At 47.7% G+C, this 25243-nt stretch overlaps 1 protein-coding gene and 1 long non-coding RNA gene across 2 annotated transcripts in view; one reads left to right on the forward strand and one right to left on the reverse strand.

Moving 5' to 3' along the window:
- Nucleotides 1-7832: 7832 nt before the first annotated feature.
- Nucleotides 7833-25243, reverse strand: part of EMP2 (epithelial membrane protein 2) — a 35270-nt gene continuing 17859 nt past the window's right edge. The window contains exons 2-5 of the mRNA XM_074346775.1: nt 16865-16992; nt 15834-15924; nt 12678-12824; nt 7833-11417 (exon numbers count right to left, since the gene is read on the reverse strand). Coding sequence (XP_074202876.1) covers nt 11230-11417; nt 12678-12824; nt 15834-15924; nt 16865-16942 — 504 coding nt within the window. The 5' untranslated portion in view covers nt 16943-16992 and the 3' untranslated portion in view covers nt 7833-11229. The remainder of the gene's footprint in view (nt 11418-12677; nt 12825-15833; nt 15925-16864; nt 16993-25243) is intronic.
- Nucleotides 21610-23962, forward strand: LOC123618379 (uncharacterized). The gene is made up of 3 exons (XR_006726820.2): nt 21610-21924; nt 23185-23249; nt 23631-23962. It is a non-coding gene; the product is annotated as an uncharacterized LOC123618379 (long non-coding RNA).

Raw genomic sequence — 25243 nt, forward strand, 5'->3', positions numbered from 1 at the left:
CAGGCTGTCATTGGCTTCACCCCCGTTTCTCTCCCAATGATGAGAGCCACTCCCAGGGCTGCTTACAGCCGCCTTATGGTTACCAATCACCGTATTTCCTGGTATGTAAAGCCCTACAGTGGAAGGGGTGGTGGGGGACGGTTCCCAGCTGGGGGCAATCTTGCCTCCCCTCCCCAGGGGACATCTGGCCATGTCTGGAGACATTTGTGGTTGTTACAATTGAGGGCAGGGGTGCTCTTGGCATCTGGTGGGTGGAGGCCAGGGCTGATGCTAAACATCTGACATGCACAGGACAGCCCCAACAACACAGAATTTTCTAGCCCCCAGTGTCAATTGTGCCAAAGTTGAGAAACCCTGGTATATAATAGGGCGCTCTCACAAGGAAAAATTTTGAAAGAAAACACAAGTACTTTTCATAACAGAGTTGTTCAAAATAACTTCAAAGTGGTTTTGCACTTAAGATACAGTCTTTTTCTCATGTAAGAATAGTAAATTCCACACTGACATTCAGCTGCAAAGTGTAAATCTGTCTCAATGTAATATTCTCTTAACTGAAAACAAGAGTACAAATTTTTTCAGTTGAGCTGGAAATTAATAAATTGAGCTCAATGAAAATAGCTACATCGCAATGTACTGGTAGTAACAGATTTGACTGTCAAGCCATGAGGAATAACTCACATTAGCTTTTATCAGCTGTCTTGCATTTGGCTAAATTGGCTATGAAACAAAGCATCTGCTAGTTTTCATTGCGCCGCTGTGATGCCACACACCACCACTAGGGGGCGGTAGTATTACCCGCTCTACCACTCTGGCCACTTGGCCTCCCTGAGTCCGTAAAGCAAATGCATTGGAAGCAGGATAATTTTGGGATACCTCTGTTTTGGAGGGAGGAGTAGAGATTCATATTCATGTAATTATATAAAATATTTCTTGTTCCGGTATTTACCTCCAAATGTAAAATGAAAACTCACTTGACCTATGTACACATATATGATGGTTTGCAAACTTTTGTGATCATCAGAATAAAATAAAAAGGCTTTACAAAATTCAGATTCTGGGTCATGCCCTTAGAGACTTAACAGCTCTGGAATCTGCACTTTCGCATCTATTCCATCTGTGCTCTAAATGGCTCAAATGTTTCACACACACATGGACACACACAAAATTATTTTAGGGTCCTAATTGGAAGCCTAAAGTAACAGATTACATTAATGGCCCCAGTTCTTTGCTCCTCACCTCCCCACCCTCATTCTTGTATTCCTCTCACCGAAGGAGGGAGGTGATTTCCCCTCCCTTGACCCTGGGAAAGATTTGTAAACTGCTTCGTCAGTAGAAGAAAGAGAAGTGATGGTATCTTAATTCTAAGCCTAGTCCTTAAGAGGCCTGATGTTTCCACACGCTCTCCTGTATCTGTGCCATCACCGTGAGACTATACCTGAGTCAATCTGATATAGGACAAGAGACATATGAACAAGCTCATTAACAGGGGCATTAACAGCCAACACCCAGACTTGTGAGCATCTCCAGCCAAGATCAGCAGAGCTGCCCATCCAGCCTCCAGCTGATCCTAGACACGTGAACAATAAACACTGATTGTTGTATGCCACCTTGCATGATGGCTGTTACACAGCAGTAGCTAACTCATCCACTGCTATCTTGCAAGTGTCCACAGTCAATCAAAGGAGCCAGCTTTCGGGGGAGAAGAGAGACCAAAGGGAATGGCTTTGCCTCCTTGCTGTACTTAACTAGTCTTCTCATCACTTTCCCACCAGTCAAATGGGCACTCCTGTGTCTGCCCTCTCTCTCTGATGGGTTGTCCTGAGAATCAAATTAAATGACGCAATTGGTACGAAGGTGCTTTGTGAACTGGAGTTCTCGGTATCTCTGGAAGCACAAGGTTCCCCACACCGTGCCAAGTCCTGTATATGTATTATCTCATTTAATCCTCACAACCGTGTTTATTAACTGGTTCCGCTCCCCAGTCCTTTCAGCCTGTCCGCTCTCCTAATACAGGTCTTAGCTTAAATGTCATCTCATCAGTGAGTCCTCACCCAGCCCGGGTTGCTCCCTTTACATTACACTATTTCCTTCAAAGACTATGTCCCAATTTATAATTTTATTTATCTTTTTTCTAGCTGATGTCTGCCCTCCTCTACTCCAGTGTAAGCGCCGAGAGCGCGTGGGGCTTTTCTGTCTGGTACATCCTTGTGTCTCCAGTGCCTAGCCTGGTGTGTGGCACACAGTAGGTGCTTAACAAATATTGGGTGACTGGGAGACCAAGGGACCATCTTCAGAGATAAGTGTTACCCCCGCTTTGCAGATCAGGACATGAGGATTGAAGAGTCTAAGTAGCTTGCTCAAGCTTCTTGGCTCCTAATTGCAAAGTCAGCTTGGAACTCTGGTTTACACTGCCTCCCAGGAAGGATTTGGTGGGTTGCAGATGTACTGGGTCTTGGCCTTGGGTGGAGGCAAGATATGCAGTGATCAGAACAGAAAGAGACAAATGAAAGCTCCTGGCCTCCAGGCGATGACTCAGAAAACTCAGCTCCTTAAAGCCAGACTCTGTAATTAGTGCGCTCCAGACACCTGGCAGAGACAGGGCTCCCGCCGGCCATCTGTGCTGGATTGCACACGGGGGCTGGGCCAGCCCCTTCTGCCTGGGTCCCTGCAAGCCCAAAAGCTTGAGCAGGAATTGTGCTCAGAAGCGGGTCAGAATATGGGGTGTGATGGGCTTTCTTGGAGGCTGGAAGCATCTGATTTTACACCCAGGTGTGGATAATTCAAAATACATATTTCTAATCTCCTGTTGGATCGGGACATCCTCCTAGGCCAGCTTGAGAGCAGAAACCCAGCTCAGAGAGAGGAGATTCAGGCAAATCTGACAAGGGAGGAACAAAAACACGTGTGAAATCCCTTACACCAGTGAGGACATGAGGCGTCATGCTTTCTTATGTTACTTATATGCCCCACAAATGGACTCGTAGAAAGATGAGATTGGAGGGGGTTGTGGTAGGTGGAATCATGGCCCCCCAAAGATGTCCACCTTCTAAGCCCCAGGAGCTTTGAATATGTTACTTTACATGGCAAAGGGACTTTGAAGAGGTGATTAAGTGAAGAATCTTGCCATAGGAAGATTATCCTGAATTGTCAGGGTGAGCCCAGCCTAATCACAGGGTCCTTCCAATGGGGAGGCGGAAGTTCAGAGAAAAGAGAAGATGCTTTGAAGATGGAGGGGGGGCCGTACACCAAGGAATGTAGGTGGACTCTAGACAGGGGACAAGGCACAAGCTCCCAAAGAGATGAAATGGATTCTTCCCAGATGCCTCCAGGAGGAACCCTGCTGACAGTCATTGAAACTGATTTGAGACTCTGGACTTGCAGAAATGTGAGATTAAAAATCACCACTAAGTTTGTGGTGATCTCTTAAAGCAGCAACAGGAAACTACAAGGCAAAATCTCCCAGTGGTACCCGACTGAGTTCGGTCACATCATGTAAGAGGTGATTACGTCAAGCAGCTATGGCCCTAATCCTTTTCGTTTAACACCTACACACCTGTTATTAACCTCCTTTCTTAATTAGGAAAGAGCAGTCCTCAGGCTTAAAACCTCCTGCAAACAACCATTTGAAATATGCATTTAGTACATTCTTAGTTTGAATCGTATCTGGTTTTTAACTGGGTCACGTACAACAGCTGATACTGATCTTCAACATGTATAAATGCAAAGTTTGAAATAAATTATAAACTTACTTTTTTTCTTTTGAGTAAATGTATTTATATAAAAAAATTGTTCGTTTAAGGAAAAACGTTCCATGACTAACACACGCACAAGCAAAGAGCACATCGTTGGGATATGGATCAGTAACGTTTGGGAAGCACGAGCTCACCTGTGGGCTCCTGCTGGGAACCGAGCAGGCATGTGCCTGTTTGCCCAGCATCTGAATTTCCTTCCTTTGTTTGGCGCACTGCCTTCCCTCTGCGTCTTGGTGGGTTACAGAACTTACCTCCCACTATAGAAACCGAAAGATGCCTGCTAATTTTTCCCTAACCTCTCGTCTTCACCAATCAGCTGCACCATGCCAGGCTCTGAGGCTGAAGAGGTAGGGGCAGCACCCACGATCAAGTTCTCGGTAAAAGTGGCACCGTCTTGTGGTGACAACCGTGGTTTCCTTACCAAACTGTGTCCTGTGGAAGGATCCGTGGCAGTGGTGGGGGTGGGGGGGAGCGGGGGCTACCTCATTTCCTTTTAATAAATTCCTTTTCTATCTCAATCAGAGATAATAAATTTAATAAATTCCTTTCTATCTCAAGCCAGAGTCACTGTTGCTTGTGACTAACAACCTTGGACAAATATGGAATTTGGGTGGGACAAGCTTCAGACACAGGTGGCCGAGCACAGGGCAGCGGGGACCTGTTGTTCCGGGCTGGGAAGCAGCGGCCCCGGCAGTGCGATGGCAAAACATTTGGCAAAATTTTCTGTAAAGGGCCAGCTGGTGAACTGCTCAGTGGTCCATAGGGTCTCCTTCCGCAGCCACTCGACTCTGCCTTTGAAAGCAGCCTGGAAGGATATGTAAATTAGTGGGCGTGGCTGTGTTTACCAAATCAGGTGGTGGGCTGGATTCCCGCCGAGGGCCACGGTTTAGCTCCGGTTCAAACTGTCAGCCATTTCACACCAACCACGTACCCGTGGATGTCATATCAGAAAAACTTGTAGAAACACGTCAGGATGTCACCATGTCCAGCTTCTTCAAGTCTTCAGTAGGTTCCTGCAAGAAAAAGGCAAAAAAAAAAAGGCAAAGATTATCCATTTAACCACAAAAATGGAAGAAAATGTGGCTTTCCTGAGCCTCCTTCTGCCTGAGGCCTGCAGTCTAAATTGGTGGAGAGCCCAGCGATTTGGAGAAGCGCAGGGATGAGAGCCAGATTCCGAGCCAGGGGCTGGTGGACTTTGGGTGTAAGGGCCAGTAAATATTTTCGACGCCACAGGCCTCATAAGGTCTTTGTGGCGTATTCTTCTTTGCAATTTTCTTGTAACTCTTTTAGAGTGGAAAAGCGCTCCTGGCTTGAAGGCCATAAAAAAAGGCCAGGCTTTGGCCAGCAAGCCAGTGGTTTGCTAAGCCCTGTTCTAGAAAGGATCAGTGGTGTGGAGGCAAAAACTGAGCAGAAGGGAAGATGTATGGAATCACAGGAAAGGATACGCCAGATCCCCTCGCATTCTTCACCAGACAGAGGGACAAGCCTGGGGACGCAGCTTGGACTGAGGGCTCGAAGACACAGAGGCACAGGACAGGAGACAGGAATTCGCAGGCTCAAAGATGGTGTCCACCTCATATAAGACTGTAAAGCAAAACGACCCAGCTACATGACTACTGGATTCCTTCCTGACTGTCAAAACCTGTGTGGTAATAAATGTTTGTTGTTTAAAAAAGAAAAAATCCAGATAAGATCTCTGGCTGACTTGGCCTTGCTTGGTCAAAGGAACCCAGAACCTCCTACCTGACCATCCAACCCTGAGGTGCTTCTGAGACACTAGGCTTCGTGCCCACAGGAAGGAGGGAAGGGCCTTCTCCCCACTGCCCGTCTTAGATACGGCCTGGGAGGCCTGTGGCCCAGAGATCATTCCGTTGAGTGGAACCAAGGGCCCTGCACTGACCACCACTGATCTCATCGCGGGATGGGTGTTCTTGGTATTTGTAACCAGCAGTGAAGCTGTGACCACTGGGCATTGTCTCTCATTCTGCTCATCTGTTGTTCCAAAGGGGACATATATTGGAGGCATCCTGTTCCTCTCCGCCTATTCCATACTGGGTGCATTGGGAGTCTAGGACTTACCTTAGGTTGATGGGCCATGATGGGCCACGGCCCCCGGCCCTGGTAGAGAAGATGCTGGCTCATCACCAAGCGAGCCTGGCGTGGTTGTGACTTCGGGGTGTGTACCTCCTGGGAAGGGGTTAGCTCATCTTATGAATGTATAAGAATTTTTAAACTTCTGAAGGAGTTGTGCATGGATGTCAGGCAGCGAAGGGGTGGACTTTCGCAGACACTTTGGTTGCCTCCCTCACTCAATCAAGCCCCTCTTTTCTCTCCTAAGAGCGCGTGGTTCATAAGTCTACCCCTCACCGAAGGAATCTGACCCCCGGCTCGGAGGTCAATGCTAAGCATGTGGTTGATCTGCCAGTGACTGGGTTGCGCGTGAAAACAGGAATCCTCAGGCCAGCGACGTGAGGAAGAACTTGCTGTAAGGCTTCTGGGAAATCTCTCCTTGTTCCTAAAAAAAAAGCCTAGAAAAAGACAGTTCCCTTCTGACTTGATTAGACCAGGGAATGGCAACACTTCTATGAGCCAGAGAGAGGTGAGGGCTTTGCAGACCCTGTGAATTGGGTGGTGACACTGACGTTACAGCGGGAAGACGGCCACACACAGTATCTAAACAAACAGGCATGGCTGGGCTCCAGTAAAGCCTGATCTATGGACACTGAAATCTGAATTTCATATAATTGTCACGTGTCACCAAGTATTATTCTTTTCACTTTTTTGTTTTTTGAAAATTTGGCTTAAAATAGTCTAGACCAGCGCAGGGACGAAGTTTATCATGCTACACCTGACACCCAGCACAATGCTTACGCTATAATCTGTACAGAAATATTTGGTGGATAAATACTTACAAACTCCTTGTGATGAACTGACCCCTTCATCATTATAAATATTCATGCACCTAACATCGGAGCACCTAAATAAAGCCAATATTAATAGATGTGAAGGGGGGAATAGACAGCAATACAGTAAGAGTAGGAGACTTGCATACCCCACTCCCAACAATGGATAGATCATCTAGACAGAAAATCAGTAAGGCAGAGGGGTGGGGGGGTGAGGCTATAGCTCAGTGGTGGAGCGTGTGCTTAGCATGCATGAGGTCCTGGGTTCAATCCCCAGGACTTTCATTAAAAAAATAATAATAAAGAATTTTAAAAACAAAGGAAATCAGTAAGGAAACACTGGATTTGAACTACACTTCAGACCAAATGGAGCTGACAGACATACACAGAACGTTGCACCCCACAGCAGCAGAATATACGTTCTTCTCAAGTGCACATGGGACATTCTCCAGTATAAACCACACATTAGGCCACAAATATTAGGCTAATATCTTGATTGGAAGAGATACACAGTGCAGTGCTCTGGGGTGACAACCAGCCACCTGCCACGTGGACAAAAACCAAAAAACCTAGAAACACAAGGAATCTGGACAGCAGCCCCTGGAGGTTTTGTTTGCAACCTCTATGTGGAGACCAGGATGTGTGGGCTCCCAAGAGCTGCTACGACTTTTGACATCCCTTAGGTAAAATGTAAAGCTTGTGCGCTCTCTCTGATTTAATGTTTCTTTTTTTTTTTTTTAAGGCGTGTGTGCTATCATGGTAGTCTTATTTTCATCACCACCCAACCCTTTAAAGCAGAAGCCTTTATTGAAGACAAACTAAAGAACAAGACTAGCTGCATAACTTGCAAAGACCATCGCAAAATGAAAATGTGGGACTGTTTGTCCAAATATCATTACGATTTTTAAGATGGCGGTAGCAGACCGTTAACCGAGCAGGGGGGCGCTTCGAGGCATGGGGTTGTGTGTCACGGCAGGTTACTCGTCCAGGAAGCTGACCCATTAAAGCAGCAGAGGGAGAGGGACTCATCCTGTGACCAATGGTCCATGGCTCACTGTAAAATCCACACACTGTCGTCTCGAGGAGAAATCAAATGGCCCCCTGCCACTCCACACGGCGGCTTCTCGCCCTGGACATGGGCACAGTTGGGAACATCAGAGTCCGTTGCTCTGGGCAATTTGGTTTTAAACTTTATTTTTCATGTACAGTTTCAGATTATACAAAACATAGAAAAATGGACTACTTTAAAGGCACATGAAGTAGAAAGTCTCTAATTACCCTAAAGTCACATTTGTCCCCAAACCAAGATTCAAACTTAACCTCTAAGCCTTTTCCTAGCATCTCCCCATCACCACTGCCCCCCTCAATATACAAAACTATCCAACCTGCTGTACTGTAAGTAAACTTTCTCAACTATTAGCGAGTTTAGTAATTCCCATCCAGGTGGGTTTTAAATGATGCTACAGCTTCTACTTAAGCTGCCATATTTAGTGTGCTTACACAGGGGCTTGGCGGGGCGGGGCGGGGCCGGGCGGAGGGGGGCAGTCTGGGTTTCTTCGTCATCAGTTAACGTAGAGCATCCTAGGACCTCAGCCTGTTGATTAGGGATGCGCACACGCACATAACCCAAGGCAGAGAGTGCAGAGTGGGGCGGGGGATGTCTCCAGTATTCCTGCATTCAGGTGTGAGTATACACATTCATGCAGAGCAACAAATCAAGCCGTTCTCCAAACTCATTTGAACAGAGACCCAAAGTAATTTTAATGCAGATAACAAAAGGAGTTAGCCTGTCTCCATCCACTAGCCCCTCAATGAAAGAATTACAGTACTTTGTAAAAATGTCCTAACATATGCAAACTACAGTTCCCTCAAATGCCGTTGTTACCAGTAACATATTTGGTCCTAATATTTGCGTCTTGGATGTCTCAGCTCATTTTCTTTGCTGTTGTTTTTGTTCTTGAATAACTGATCATAAGCACCAAGTGAGGGCTGAATCTACCGATGGGTGAGGAAGTAGGGTATTTTCTTCCTTATGCCATCACCTCTTCCCCACCTCCCCAGGGCATGTTACACCATGGGGAGCGGGGGAAGGCAGCTCTCCTGTTTCACAAAACCTTGGCATCACAGATGGATGTGCGCACTGAATGCTAAACAGCAGTGGAGACCAGCCAGGAGAGTCCATGGGGTCATTTCAAACACTCACTCCTGAAGTTTTTGGAGGATGGAAATTCATGCATTGCTTGGGAATAAGGCTTTCCTGATTTTTGGTTCTAAGGGTTTTTGTTTGCTTCTATCGTGGCTACCAGGGAACTATAGAAAAGCCACCTGAGTAGAAAGCTGAGGCACTTAGAGCCACCTACCTCCGCTAGGCTTACGTAGCATCCTGCCCACCTCAGGGGTGTGACCCATGCTTCTACTCAAAACATGCCTAATGACAGTTTTCCATCCAGGCAGGAGGTGACCACCTGCCCTGCCTCTGGCCCCGTGACCCTGTGCTGGTGGCCTCTCTGTGGGGAGGGGCTCCTGTCTCAGGCAGGATGTCTGGATTTGCTCACCCTGTGTTTTCAGAGCCTTGCAACACAGTAAGCATTTACTATGCTGCTGAAAATGAATGAATGAGTGTATGGGTAGATGAAGGGAAAACTCAATCCTGCACTAAAGCCGTGTCTACAGTGGCCCTAGAACAACTCAAACTAGGTATTTCCCCAGTTCCACTGGACCTGGACTCATGGCAAATCATCACTCTACTCAGCTAATGGTCACTTACATGGCACCAGTGCTGACATGTGCACATAGGTCCCAGCCACACCTCCCAGCCTCAGGCCCATGATACAGGAGGAAAAAGACAGTGAGGTGCAAAGAACTTCTTCCGTAGGCACCTCCCGGGGTCCCTGCACTGCTGCTCACCTCGCAGGGCTGAGGACAACTCCCTAGAGCCCTGCTTCTCTGTACGGTCTCAGAATTGCCGGCAGCACTGGCTCACTCAGACCCTGGCAGGTGGCACCCCCCGAGTGGCACTTGTGCTCACTGAAGGTTGAGAACCATGGCAATCTGGGACCCTCCCAGGGCTTCGTTCGCTGTCAGGACCCTGGGCCCCTCTGCAGAGGGAAGTGTTCTCTGGGTGTAACACAGATGGCGTTGCCCCATCAAAGCCACCTGCACGGGCTGAGAGGGGTGAAGTTCAGGCTGATCTAAATGCCTCCAGGAGCTTTTAAAAACAGGCAGGCACAGAGCAGGCTCCCTCCCGCCCCCGCGGGCCTCTCTTCTGAATCCCTGGTTGTGTTCTCTGCAGCCTTAATCGCTGTTTGTAATTCATTTTCCTAATTGGTTTTTAATCTGTCTCCTCCGTGAGACTACGAGCCCCACGAGGAGAGAGAGTGTCTCGATATGGTTTCCCCTGTGCCTTGCACAAGCATCCCATACTTTATGTTGATGGATGAATGAACACATGGCAGATGGCCCTCTGAGGCTCCAGAAACGGGGGTCAGTAGAGGCCAGGCAGCCTTAGAAGGCAGGGCAGGAAGAGAAGGGAGTGGCCTCCTGAGTTAGCGTAGGAAGGAGACTGCAACTCCCCCCCCCCCCCACCCCGACCCGGCTGTCTGGCTCTTGGGATGCAAGGCCTGGGGCTGGAGTTTGGGTGGTCCAGATGTGAGCAGCTGCAGAAGAGCTGGTGGAGGCCGAAGTTTGGGCCTGCAGTGGGGGTATGCCTGCCCCCCCATCTCTACACCAGATCTTTAACATTGATAGGGCAGCTCTGCTCACCTGGCCCTGGGACCGTGGTCTTCAATTTCAAGGCACCTGGGGCATCATCGAGGAGCCTGTTAGAAATGCTGGCTCCCAGGCCCCATCCCTGAATTCTCTGATTCTGCAGGTCTAGGGAAGGGTCCCAGTAGCCTGCATTTAACAAGGTGCCCTAGGGATCACATGTTGAGATCAGGCTGAGCCTAAATCTAACCCCCAGGTTAAAGATCACCTTCTCGAAGGCAAGCAGGTGACGTCAGCAAATTTCGGTGGCACTTTCTGGATCCAGCCCATTACAGGAGGGTCGGGGCTCTGGTCTGGATGTAGACAGAACACCAGGGGCCATACCTGCTTCTCACATGGAACATGGTTAAACATTCAAGGTTTCCTCCCTCACCCAGACCCCCTCACCCCACCTTCCACAGCGAATGCAGAGAGATTTGGGAAGGGAAGCTGAGGTGGGGTGGGGGGGTTCCATATGGCCCAAAGCTAGGGAAAGCTGTCCCCCGAGACCCGGTTTTCTCCACCTCATGTCACATCACATCACATCCCCGCGGTTAAGACACATCCTGCTGAACATTTTTGCACTTGAGCATTGCTGGATTTTTGGCTTTGTCGCGTTAAGGCTTCCGGATGGGCAGGAGTTCTGCTTCCAGCCTGCCAAGTCTAGTCTCTGATCTCAAGAATGCAAAAACTCTCGTCTTCTTTTGGCTTTTAAAGGAAACAATATGTTTGCTAGAAAAACCACACACACACAAAAATTGATTATATACAAAACGGTTATCTGCACGTGGACTCTGTACTGCAGCGAAAGCGACCCCGCTCTGGGGGCTCTATTTACGCTTCCTGAGTATCAGGTACATGAGGCCGCTGATGAAGGTAAAAGCAAAGGCCACCCAGGCCAGGATGTAGGAGTAGCCGTATGTGCCGTCCGAGGTCTGGGAATACAGTCTCCAGTTGTTCTTGTGAATGTCTTCGCGCCGGTCTGTATAAATGGAAGCTGCAATCATGACACACAGGCCTGTTGGAAGAAAGCCAGGGTCCAAATAAATCACAGACCAGTGGGCGCCGGGGACCTGAGGGGACTAGGGCTGCAGCTGAGGACGAGCTTCAGCCCTTGTTATTAGAAGGTATGGATCTGTAGTCTCTTGAAGAGGTTACAACTAGTATTTAGGGGCAGAATATTGCTGCCTACCCTGTAGTCATTCTGTTTGCCATTCTGCTAGCTGAATTCACAGTTGTCTGGGAAGCCATCTCCCCAGCCCAGAGGGTAAGTCACAGTGGATCCAGGTCACAGGTTAGCTAGACAGGAAGTAGTTTGCTTTGCAGGCCACGTATGGTCTCTGTCACAACCACTCAACTCTGTCATCGGAGCGTGAAAGCAGCCACGGACGGTACCTAAATGATGGGCCGAGCTGTGTTTCAATAATGTTTTATTTACAAAAACAGGCAGTGGGCCAGATTTGGCATAGTTTGCCAATCCCACCTTGGCAATCCTGTTCCTGTTTACCTGTTATGGTTTATGGTTCTATGTGTCTCAGTTCTGGGCACTGAAAATTCTTCAGTGAAAAATATTACTCCCTGAAAAGAGGGAGATGAGGGAGGAGAAAGCACTTTTTTTTTTTAATTTTTAAATTTTTATTGATTGATTGATTGATTGATTGCTATACTTTCCCTTGCTTACTGCTTTAGAAACTGTTAGGTCAGGATGAATGTCTGGAGCTGCAGCAGCCTTTTTGGGGCTGTGAGGAGGTCATCATTGACACTCTGAAGATGATAAAATGAAAAGATGAAAAGAGTGGGGGGGTTCCTGATGATGCTGCTGAGCTGCCAAACCAACTCTTGAAGGCACCTTCCACCTTCAAGCTATTTGTTATATTAAGAAAGTAAAGGTCTTTGCAGCTGAAGTCATTGTTAATTGGATTTTTCTCTTTCTTGCAGCCAAAAACACCCTGACTGAATCACCAATATTCAGAGACATTTGTGATAGGATGAGGTTAAGTACCCAGATTTTCCTCGGGGGACTTATGCCTCTTCCCTCTGTATCAAGAGAGCACGTTCTAGACAGCAATTCCTACTCACCCCATAGATCCCAGCTCACGCTTCATGTCCTCAGGACGCCTTCCCCAACCCTCTAACTAAATCCAAATACTGAAGAATTAAACATCCCACCACAGTGCAGCAGCCAACCTCTCCTCTTGAAGTCCTCACCTGCCAGGCTCCTCCTGGTGGGCAGCTGGGAAGGAAGTGTTTGTTCTGGGAAGCCCGTCGTTTTACTTACATGCCATGAGCTGGATGATGGAGGTTAAAACAAATCTCTCTCCCTGCTTGAGGCGGAAGAGCTGAAGCACGAAGATCAGAAAGGCGATGCAGCTGAGGATGGTGGACAGGATCATGGTGGCCTGCACCGCCTGTATCGTGGAGAATTCTGTGGGAAAGGAGGGGCAAGAGTGGGTGACCGAGGACCGCAGACCACCCGGGCTTCCGGAGGGCACAGTGACAGCTCCAGAGTGGGGATGACAGGAGGCGAAAAGGCACCAGGCTCCCATCTGCACAGTGCGAGCACAGGGGCAGTCAGGAGACTTCCCGACACCCCTCCCTCCAGTGTCCGCTTGTGCGCTGGACCGGATGATCCTCAACATCCTCATCTGGACTAGGGAGCAAGAACCACCACTCTGCAGACTCCTGGTCTGGGCATTGCCCCAGACGCCTGGCTTATGGTCAGGAGCACAGTGGCGTAGGGGAGGTTTAAAGTACAAACCCTCAGGTTCCAACCTGGTTCAAGGGGCAGGGATGGGACGATTGGGTCAGGACTGGGGCTCTGTACCTTCTAAAGACCTCCAGAAGGATTCTTGAAGATACGGGGCTCACGGGGCTGGGTGACCTTCTGAAAGTGCTCCGTGGACACAAAAAGGCCTCTCCGTCTAAGGCAGTGAGCCTTGTGATGGCAATTTAGGAAAAGAGAAAGGGAGGTCTTTTTTTTCCCCCTAGATTAGCCTTAGCGAGGAGGACATGAAAGTCTGAGGCTCAGCACAGGGACATTTCAGTGGAGAAAGGAACTGGTCCTGGGTGGAGGGCATGGCATGTGGGAAGGACACGGGTGAGGCTATGTGTAGAGAAGGGATCAAGTGCGTCGACTGGAGCCACTAGTATGGGTCTCAGTTTCCTCACCTGTAAAATGGGGATAAGCATGATTTGTAAGCACTTCAATGCAATGTTTAGAGCAATGGATCCTGGTCCATCTGGCAGCACATCAGGATCTCCTGGAGAGCATCTTGCCCCCTCCCCATTCCCTATGGTGAGGACAGAAGCCAGACCAGCACACCTACAAATACACACCGTGACTCCATTGCCATGAAGCCCAAGCACAGGAAAGAGGAAATCACAGAGACAGAAGTTGGAAGCGGCTGCGCTCAGGGCAGGGGGTGGTGGGAACTAAGTATAAAAGGGCCCCAGGGAACTTCCTGGGGTGATGGGGATGTTCTCTATCTTGCTTTGGATGGTGGTTATGCAGGTATATACATAATTGTCAAATCTCTGAATTCAGTCCTGAAGAAGTGGGCATTTTCTTGTTTGTAAATTACAGCTCCATTAAAAATAAAAATCCTGCAGGCTACCCTGAGGTGAAAGAAATCAGAATCTCTGGCTCTGGGATCAGACAAGAGGCGGGTGGGGCAGGCCAAGTCCTCCAGGGAAGTCCAAGGTGGGGCCGAGGTCGTGACCCTCTGGCTTAGAACAGAGAAGTGCTTCCCAACTTGGTGCCACCCCAGGACTCACCTGGGGGCTTGTTAACAAGACACATTCTGAGGCCTCCTCCACTGAGATTGCGATACAGTCATTCTGGGGCAGGTACTAGGAATTTGTATTTTTAGCAAGCACCCCAGGCGACAGGGCAAATATGGGAAACATGGCTGCTGCTGTGGACTGAATGTCTGTGTCTCCTCAAAACTCACATGTGGAAATCCTAACCCCCAATGGGGTGGTATCAGGAGGTGGGGTCTTTGGGAGGTTATTAGGTCATGAGGGTGAAGAGACAGCTGAGAAGTATTCCACTGTATACGTACACACCACATCTTCTTTATCCAGTCATCTGTCGATGAACATTTAGGTTGCTTCCATGTCTTGGCTACTGTAAATAGTGCTGCTGTGAACAATGGGGTGCATGGCATTGTCTTGTTTTGTTCTTTTGGTTGGTTGGTTGTTTTGTAACGCTTTAAAAATGCAAAAGCCATTCATAGCTCATTGGACTGAATCTGGCTGGTAGTTTGCTGACCCCTGTTCTATGAGTGGAAAATAAGAGGTAATAATTGCACACAGTGGATGTGGTACCCAAACGACAGAAACCTGGAAACATTGCCACAGAGGACGGCCAGTGCCCTCAGCTGACCACGCACCCTGGCAACGTTAGGGCTCCAACAGGGAAGGATGGCTGTGGCCAGGGTCAAGGGTTAGCAGAGCAGATAGACAGACGGAGCCGGGTGGCGGCACGGACGGCATTAGGTGGTTTAGAACACAGGCTTCCGAGCTGGTCACATCTAGGCTGGAATCCTGCCTCCATCACTTACTCCTGACTCTGTGACCGTGGGTTTCAGCCCCATGCCTCAGTTTCCCCATCTTAAAACAGGGCCAATGGTCCCTGGCGGATCGGGCTATGAGATCACTTACGTAAAGGATTCAGCCCAGTGCCTCGCGGTAAGCCCTCAGCAAACAATGCCTTCTACTGGTATTTTTGGTTTTATCATGAACGTTGATATTGCCACTGATGGGCTGGTGAGACTTTAGGACCCCGCGAGCAAGGTGCTGGAGGCCAAAGTGCCTCTTCCATCTGTTCTGCAACAGAAAATCGAACCGTGGGCTCCACAGTGAAGGGGAGGGGTTAAGAACATTTTCAGGTGGGATTTCCTGTATTTGCGAAGCCCTCCTGTCTGCTTCGGCTCGTGCCCGAGGCGGCCGCCATGGCAGGGCCGGTGCTTTCACCTGCGTTTACAGCAGAGGATGCCGGGCGTCTGAGCGCTCAGGCGACCTCACCCAGCTAGGGTCACACAGCCCACAAAGGAGCCCGCTCTCGGGCTTCTGCCGAGAAGAGACACAGGTGTCTCTGAGCCGACTCAGAGGCAGAGCGTGGACAAAAGAGGAGGGGGAAGATTCTAGATGAGGGCTGAAGCTGAGAAAGGGTGAGGAAGGAGAGCGCTTGGCCAAGAGAGAAGAGAAGGGTGGGGCGTCGCCAGGGTTGGTGACCGCTGGCCTCTGGCTTCTCTGCCCCTCCCGGCCCCAGCTTGTGCTGACCCTCAGCCCTGCTCCGCGTGCCCTGGGCAGCAGCCAGGCCCCTCTGCGCAGGCTGGAGAGGGAAGGGGGGCAAGGAGTCAGACCGCAGGGAAGCCTTTCTCCCAAGGGGTCTTTTTTTCCCTCAGGGCTTTCCAATCAGTTTCACACTCACCTTGAAAGGAGTCATCGATTTCTGTACAGTTTGTGTTGTTGACACAGACTCTCCAGATATCCACAAAAAACTCCTCTCCTACCCACCAGGCCTGTGACACAAAATGGAAACACACGGAAAGGCGTCTGTTAATTATAAAAACACGGGATTCCTAATCTGGTGCAAAACAGTGAGAATTCGGGATCCGTGCTTCTCAACCTGTCGTATGCACGCAAATCATCTGGGGGTCCAGGAAAAATGCAGATTCTGATTCGAGAGGTCTGGGAGGGTGGGCTGAGAGCCTGCACTTCTAACAGGCTCCCAGGTGACGCCCCCACTGCTGGTCTGCTGAAAGGGAAGGGAAGGTCCCTGGCCTCAGGGGACAGGTATGGGCGAGGAGGTGAGGCCCAGCTGGTGGTTGTAAGTGCAGAAGAGGGTGGTGTCAGAGGGGAGGGAGGTAAGGATGAGATCTGGGGGCAGGGAAGCCTGTTATGGATGAAAGATCAGACAAGACTCTCCTACCTTCCGTCCAAATGCTTTCATTCCTCTCTGTGCTTCTGTTGCTCTTTTGCCCCAGAGGGCCTTCCTTCTGCATCCCATTCACCCAAAGACTGGAATCTCCTCCCCCCATCCAGTCTGCAAACGTTCACTGAGCTCCCACTATGTGCCCAGCACCAAGCACAACTCCTAACTCATAATAAACACTGTATGACTCACCACCCAAAATGACAATAGTGCCGAGGTTAAGAAAACTTCCTCAAGAGGGCTGAATTTAAGCCACATCCTCAAAGGACATCCTACAGGCAAGGCATCATGCCAGGCTCTGCGGGGGAATCAGGGGTGAGAGGCCCAAAGTCCCTGCCCAACCAGACTGACATATGGGGTGCTTCAAACCCCACACTGAGCCCAAGAGTCCTCAGGCCGGGCAATGGGTGTGCCCTGGAAGGGAGGATGACCCCAAATTGCAATCACCTTGGAGAAGTTCTCAGTCCTGCTTCTATTGACTCTAGGATCCAGGGGTTCTGGGATGATCAAAAGGAAAGGGAACTTACATTGTCGATGGTGGCAATGAACAGCAACGCCGCGGAGGTGATGTGGAAAACGATGATGAAAGCCAGAAGCACCAACATTTTCACGGTGGGGCGTGGAGAAGCGTTGAAAGCCCAGAGGAAGAGACGTGCTAAAGAGGGCGAAAGAAATTCAAATTTATCAGTGACAAAGCAATAGGAAAATGAAAAATAAGTGAATTTTCATGGGGCTTCAAAACATCTTAAACAGCTCTTTCCATCTCTCCTTTGCCTAGAGACTTATAAAACAAGGTCTGGCACGAGGAGCTGTTCTTTGTTGCATCCACATGCCAAATACTCCTTGTAGAGGAGAAGGGGTGAGGACCGATTAAAATCCCTGATTCAGAAAAGAATTGCAAGTCTTCAAAGCTGAACACCACAGGCACCAGGGCAGGAAGGAATAGCTCTGTGTGTGTTAAGATTCTGTTCCCGATCTTCTGCCCACCAAGCAGTGCCATAGGGATTTCACAGCACCAGAGGAGGCTCACTGTCTGAGTATTCGTCATTACAGTCCCTGCTGTGTAACAAGGCAAAAGTGATCAGATAGGAAAATACTTCCTAATGATCTGACCATTTATAAAATTAACCCCTACTCAAACACCCCTCAATATCTAACCGCATCTGAATAACGTCCAACCACAAAATGCAACCAATGTGTGGCAGACTGCTGCAGTTTGATTTTCCACTCTTTGGTCATGAAAGGACAATATTTCCCGGCCTCCCCTGCAATTAGGTTGGAGCCTTGTGACTAATTCTGACCAAAGGGCTGTAAGCAACATTAGCATTCGCCACTTCCGGGCTGGCGCATTTCCCGGCTGAAGAGCAGGTATGATTTCTCCGTGCTCCCTCCCCCTGATGGAGTAGCGGGGTTGGTGCAGCCACGACATGTTGAAGCCTCACACTTTGGACAGACACTGTGACTGGAACATATTAGTCTTTGGATGTTAAACCCCTGAGATTTACTAAGGTGAATTTTTTACTAAGGTTGGACAGTCTGAGTAATATAACAACAGAAAGCGATGACAAAGTGAAACTGGAAATTTTGCAAAAGAACTAGGGTTGTATCAAGTTGATGAAGGTGACACCGGACAACTGCTCAAAAGGCACCAGAGGGGTTAATACGTGAGGATCTGTCTGGGCTGAACTAGCTAGCAATAAAAGAGAAAGTGGATAAACTTGAATAATGTAAAAAAAAAAAAAAAAAAAAAGAAGAAGAAGAAGAAAGCAAAGAAAGAAAGCATTCAAAAGAATGATCTGAGTATCGAAAGGATTAAAAGACGAGGAAGTCTTTGAACATTTTTGCAAAAATGACCATCACCTTAGTCGAACGACATGCAAATGTCAAATGAAAATGTCACATGAGCCAATCCAGTTGGACAAGTGAATGCTACCAAACCCCAAATCAACACATGATTTATTCTTCTTTCATTCCAATAATCTGTGACAAGCTACTATTACTAAAATTTTGTAGAACATTAATTAATTTTTAGTTGCACTTTTAAAAACAGAGTCCAACCCAGACCTTGTTTTTGCTATTTATAATGACATTGTGTTGCCAGTTTTAAGTGGATTGATTTTATTTTTAACAATCTCTTTCTCTCCCTCCAAACACACACACACACACACACACACACACACACACACACACACACACACACACACACACACATATATTTCCTCTCAATCATTTGAGAGTAAGTTGCCTACGCCATACTTTCTGTCTAAATATTTTGGTGTCTATCTCTGAAAAACAAGGACATTCCTTTATATAACTACAATATTGATGATCACAAAAATTTCACTTTATACAATACTAGTATCTCACCTACAGATATTCAAATTTCTCTAATAATCTCAGTAATAGCCTTAGCTTTTTTTTTCCCTTCTGGTCCAAGACAAATCGAAAATAATGCATAGCATTTTGTTGTCATGTCTCTTCAGTCTCCATTAATCTAGAATGGTTCCTTGGCCTTTCTTGGCCTTTCATGGCATTGATATTATGTAGAGTATTGTCCATTTAGTTTATAGACTGTCTCTCCATTTGTTTAATGCTCCCTAATGAGTGGATTCAGGGTATGCTTTTTTGGCAGGAATACTGCATATGTGATGTATCCTTCTCAGTGTGTCCCACCAGAAGGCACAGGATGTCAGGTTGGCCATTCCTGGTGATGCGAACTTTGATTAAAGGGTTAAGGTTCACCAGATTTCTCCATTGCACATTTTTCCTTTGTAATTAAAAAGTAATTTATGGGGAGGCATTTTCAAACTCGGAAAATGCACACAATTTAAAATTTTACCATGAGTGACATTTAGGACATTCACAGAGTGGTACATCCATCACCACTGTCTAGCTCCAGAACATTTCCTCACCTTGAAAGGAAACTTTGTACCCATTAAGCAGTCACTCACCATTCCTCCCCCACTTAGCCCCTGGCAAATTACAGATTTAATCTGCTTTCCATCTGTGGACTTCCCTATTCTGGACACTTCATAGAAATGGAACGACAGAAGATTTGTCCTTCTGTGTCTGGCTTCTTTCATTTAGCACAACGTTTTCAATGTTCAGCCATGTTGTAGCATGTGTAGGGAGATATTTTGAGTTGATGTAAAGGTCCAATCTCTGATCAAAATGTTACCCCAAAAGTTTGAGCATCCACTAGTATTTCTAAAATAGAATCACTTAAAAGAGACATTTTCTGATACCAACTCTCCCACAAGAGAGAGTTGCACTGCACACAACCCTCCACCCTCGCTCCACCAGCCCTCCTCTCTGGCCAGGTTCACTCTCACTTCTGGGACTCATCACTTTCTCCTGGGACTGACCAAGGCTCAGGAGCTCACACAGGGGCCAGGCCTTGAGACCCAGGACTCCTGAACAATGAGCCAGGAGCTGTGTGGCTGCAGAGCTCAGCCTGGATGGTCCCAGCTGCAATTCTGTGCAGCATCCCTTGGAGGAACCCAGTGAACCAGCTCAGAGATTCTTCCAATTCTTTTAAAAAGGACAAATTCCTCTTTGTGTAGGCCTGCGTCATTCTTAGCAGCCATCATAAGCTGCCTCCAACTAGATGTTTCTGACCCTTAAAAAAAGGTGCATCCCCACACTGAATGCCACATTATTTGGACATCAGCTGGAATGCCAAAATCACAGACAGTGCCCAAAACGCCAGGGTGGTAATAGCTTTGCACAGTGTCCAGCTCAGACGACACAAATGCATAATGACAGATAGTTAAAACTTTCTAGAAAAGGGAAGAAAGGCTGTAACTCTATTCCAAAGTGTGAAATTTAGATGTGATAGGGCATGATTTTGGATGGTGCACTGATACGGCATTAAATAACATTGAGTTGGGGGAAAGCATAGCTCAGTGGTAGAGTGTGTGCTGAGCACGCACGAGGTCCTGGGTTCAATCCCCAGCACCTCCATTAAAAATAACTAAATAAACCTAATTACCTACCCCAGCCCACCCCAAGTAACATCAATCCACACAGTATGACAGTCTCATTCTAATCCTTCTGAGCTCATCAAGGAAAAAGGCCCAGTTTGGAGCTACCCTGTCTCAAACACTTAGCAATTTTCTTTTAAACAAAAAGAAAAAGCACTAGTTTAGATTTTATTATATTTATTTTTAAGGTTCTTCCTTTTAAGAAGTAATACCATTTATAGTAGTGATAGAAAGTCTCCTCTTAAAACGACTTTATTGAAGTTTTAAAGTGAGGCCTTTAAGAAAAATATTATGTAAATAAAAGGACAGGGGGTCATCAGTGTTCACCCCAAAGCAAAAATCCAGAAGGTAGTTCTCAAATGCCTACTGTCTGGAAGGCACTGCTTTAACACCTGGGAGTGATTTCAGTTGGAATTCCAGACATTAGAAATAAGCTCCCGCAGAGAAAAGAGTAAGTTTTTACAAGAGGTCAAGTAAGATCTTGAGCCTAGTGTGAGCGAAAAGTCTAGGGGTGGGGAGAGGGTCTAGCTCAGTGGTAGAGTGCGTGCCTAGTATGCACAAGGTCATGGGTTCAATCCCCAGTACCTCCATTAATAAATAAATAACCTAATTACCACCCCCAACAAAGAATTTTTTTAGAAGTCTAGGGGCACACAAGGGTGGCTACGTATGGGTTTACCCTATTAGGCATCCAGTTAAATTGGGGAATAAGGAAGTTAATGTCACCTACTTGGTTCTCTCCTGTGATGATGCCTGCAGTTCAGATCCCCAGTGAAAAACAAAACGGGGTAAATCAACAATGGAACTTGCAGACATAAGGCTCTGCTCAGTGACCTCAGCAGGAAATTTGGAGGAAATTATTCATAAGTAGAAGAGACTCCATGAAACTTTAAGAGGGACTAAAAATGACCCTTTACCTTTGCATCTCTATATCAAAAGAAGTCTCCCTTCACCACTATCCCTGACCCACTCTTCAAGTTCCCTTCCTTCCCAGTTTCCTGCACATCCTTCTGGAAATATTTGTTAGGTGGGAACACTTATTCCCCCTGTTCAGGTTTCCCCGTGGAGGGAGCTGCACTTGGGTAACACTTCCGGCCTCAAGTTCCGCCCCTCACTCACTCCTTCGATCCTGATTGGAGGGGGCATCCAGTGTCCACTTTCTGGATTGGTAGAGCTCAGCCATTGACAGGCTACCTCCCAGCACTTTGTCCTTCCCCTCACCTTCTCCTTAGACTAGGGAGTGAGTGTGTCTGTCCCCTAGAGCTCAAACTTCCCTTGGTTGGGGGAGAGGAGTCCAGGGCTCGTGGGAGACAGGAGTGTGGAGCTGAGCCTCCAACCCAGCTTTTCTCACCTGATAATATCCCTCAGAGATCATTCCTTTCCAGCACGTGAATCGACCTCATTCTTGCCGTGGCTGCAGGTGGTCCACTGGGTGGCTATGCCACCATCTCCTAGTTCCCCACTGATGGCCACTGAGGGTGCTTCCAGACCTTTTGCTACTCCAGACTACACTGCAGTGAACATCTTTGCACTTATTTCTTTGCATGCTTGTGTTGATATTTCTGAGGGGCAGACTCCTAGAAGTAGGGGTGCTGGGTCAAAGGGTAAGTATGTTTAACTTCTTTTAAACTTTCAAGTCAAGTTTAATATACTGCAAAGCATACTGGATACTGTTATTGCTGTGCAAGCCTTGACCTTCAGAGGGTCTTCAAAGGATGTAAAGTATTGGCCCAATTGTTATGCATAGCCTGGGTTGGTGAGTGGAGAAGCCTTGATGTCGTGTGTTTTGAGTTAGTAACACCCTTGAGCTCGCCCAGAAGTATAATTCTGGCCTCTGCCATCCCCAGGGGTCCTCCCAGAGGTGCTCTCTCCGTCCCATGTCTTACTCCTGCACCAAGGACTCTGTGGACCCTCTCTGGAGACACTGAGGAGCAGACAGCTCCCTGGGCTAGATGTTGGATGAAGGTTGGCCCACCAATCCCAGGGTGGCATCAAATGTATCTTTGCCATTCACAGAAGTTTATTTTCCCTTCCCAAAATGTCACACTGAATGCTGATCCCTCTTGCCTCCCCTTGAAGTCCTTGTGGGCTTCAGCGCTCTGCTGGCTGGGCCTGGTCTCAGTTCCTTGGAGCAGAGCTCCCTGAAGGTCACTCAGTGTCTCTTCCACCCTCAGCTGGCTCTCTCACACTGCCCTGGTCTCAGCTCAAGCATCCGCTCCTCCAAGAAGCATCCCTGATCCCCCAGTAGCCATGCCCCCCGCACTGGCTGTCGTCAGGACCATCCCATTCCCCCGGGTTATTTTCTGCAGAGGATTTTCACTGTCTGGAAGTATCTTACTCGTTCACTCGTTTGTTATCCATACGCTTCTGTTCCCTGCTGCGCCCAGTTCACGGAAAGCTATTCGCTGTCACTTACAGTTCCAGAAGTGTAGAACTGGAGAGGCCCTGGGAAAACTCAAAGCCCTGATTGTGCAGAGGCGGGAACCGAGGCCAGAAAGGGCCATGACTCACTCAGATCCCACAGCAGAGCAGGAGCAAGAGCAGGACTGAGGGCCTCCCGGGCCCCCACTCCAACTGCCCTTCTGACCTCAGTGGGAGGTCCTGCAGAGGGCGCACGACAATATTTCAATAGTCAATGAGCATTTCCCCAAGGCCTCTGGCACTTTCAAGCACAGTTTTCACCAAGCAGTGCAAACCACGTTGTTTTCCCTTTGGTGATTTCCTCAGGGGCTGAGCGGGACATTCTGAAAGGCCACCTGGGTTGGGGCGGTCACCTGTCTGAAGGCGGGAGATTGTACTGGATGAGCTTTTCAAGTTCCTGTCTAGAAATCAAAGTCTTATGATCTGCCGAACTTCTCTTTTAGAAATATGTTTTGATCTACGTAATACATGTGATGATTAAGAGAAAAAGAAGATAATAGAACAAAAGGTATAGGACGAAAACCACAGTCTCTGCCCTACCCCAGTCCTGATCCCTGGATGCAATCACTGTTAACCCTTTCAGCTGTTTTTCCACCGTAGTTCTATATGTCCAAGCAATATTCATACACTAACCCTAACCCTAACCCTCCATCTTCCTGCTCCCATCATCCCAATACAGGCTTGTCATAGTCACATCAGTAATTGCCCGGTACACTGTGACCGTGTAAATGCTGCACACTGCAGAGCCAAATAGTGTACTATGATTGTGCTTTTTTCTTAAAACTCTTCTTTTCCCTAGCAACACTTACTGCCTCTTCCCGGCTCTCTCTGTGGCTCCATCTCTCTTCCCCAGTTTCTTCAGTTCTTTTCAAATTTCTTATCATTCCAGGACTTCTGCAGAACCCCAGATGCAAAGCAATGCACGCTACAAGCCTGTGATTAGGCTCATCCTCCGCAGTGTACCATCTCCAGCCAGTCCCTCTCTTCCAACTCTGTCCTCTCCTGTCCTCAGCAGCTGCTGCTGTCCCAAGATAAGCAAGACAAACATTCTTCAGGAAAGACCAGCAAATTTGCTCCTCGCTGTGACCAGGGCACAGGAGCCAGCATACTCAAGACACGCAGGAGATAAAGCAGATCCTTGGGGACGGCGGGAGGGGTGCCCAGAGGGGTCGTCCCACATGAAATGAGATTCCTCATGATTAAAGGTCGAGCTGCAGTTTACACAGCGTCTTGTGTTGCATCTGCATGTCAAACCTGTGAAGCTGGCAGAGCAAGGTAGCATTATCCCCATTTTACAGATGAAAGACTGAGGCTCACAAAGGCTTCACGTGATATGCCAAAGTTCACAGAGCTGGGACTCTAAGCCCTGGTTTTCCGACTCCAAATCCAGGACCTTTTCCCTACTACCCCCTTTTCTGCTCCCATGCTCAGGGCCTAACGAAAATCACATGGCGGCCTAGTTAAAATCAGGCGAGAGTGCGCAGGCTGCATCAGGTCATCTTTGTCTCCTTCACCTTTGGCTGGATTTCCCTCAAGCTTTGCACCAGGCAGTGGGGATTAGGGAAGGCAGCGTCTCTCTGCCCGGGCCATTAGCTGAAGTTGAGATGTGACTGGTCTAATTAAGAGACAGCTTGATTAAAAACTACGCTTTAGTCTTCATTTGTACTAAAAATAGAGTTTCTTGCATTTTTAATCCTATTAGCTCCCTGGCCCACTGAGCCCTGTGTTGCCTTTATTGATCTACTCTGAGATTGGTTTGGACTTTGGACAGAGTTTTTCCTCGATCACTAAAAGGATTTATTCAGACACAGTAGAATGGACTCAGTTCTGTTTTCTAAATTTATTTCAATGTGCCCCCTTCCCACCCGGAAACTCAGCTGGACTTTGCAGGGTACAGCATCTGGACTCCCCCACCTTGACTTAGTGCACCATGGTGATAATATTTTCAGACTGAAGGCCTAAATACTCCCCATTCTCTAAAATACCCATAAAAATAATAATAGAAAATACTATAGAACACAGGATAGTCAAACCTAAGGTTTTATTTTTATATATTTATATATATATATATATATATATATATATATATATATATATATATATATATATATTTTTTTTTAAAGGAGAAAGAATCAGTAGCTGGAATAGGAGAAGCAGCAAATGGGCTCCCCTGAGCAGGAGCCAGCATCCTCTGGGCATCAGAACGGGAGTGAGGAGGGGTGGGAGGAGGGTGGGCTATGGGAGATGCAGGTGGGGCTATGGAAATTCTGCACACAGAATGGAGCATTTGTGGTTCAGTGAATTTCAAGTTCTAAAGGCTGATGGTTAAAAAAAAAAAAAAACAAGAAAAAGAAAAAGAAAGGCTGATGGTTTGAGATAAGGGATGGTACCCTCAGAAATGCCCATCTAGACCTCAGATAACAAACAGGGACTGGCATCTCCCCACTGCCTCCTAAGTCAAGGTTCTGTCCGGCTCTACCTTGGTCCAATGTTTGTTTGAAG

The sequence above is a fragment of the Camelus bactrianus genome, chromosome 18, assembly GCF_048773025.1.
Source record: "Camelus bactrianus isolate YW-2024 breed Bactrian camel chromosome 18, ASM4877302v1, whole genome shotgun sequence".
In the NCBI taxonomy this organism is placed as follows: Eukaryota; Metazoa; Chordata; class Mammalia; order Artiodactyla; family Camelidae; genus Camelus; species Camelus bactrianus.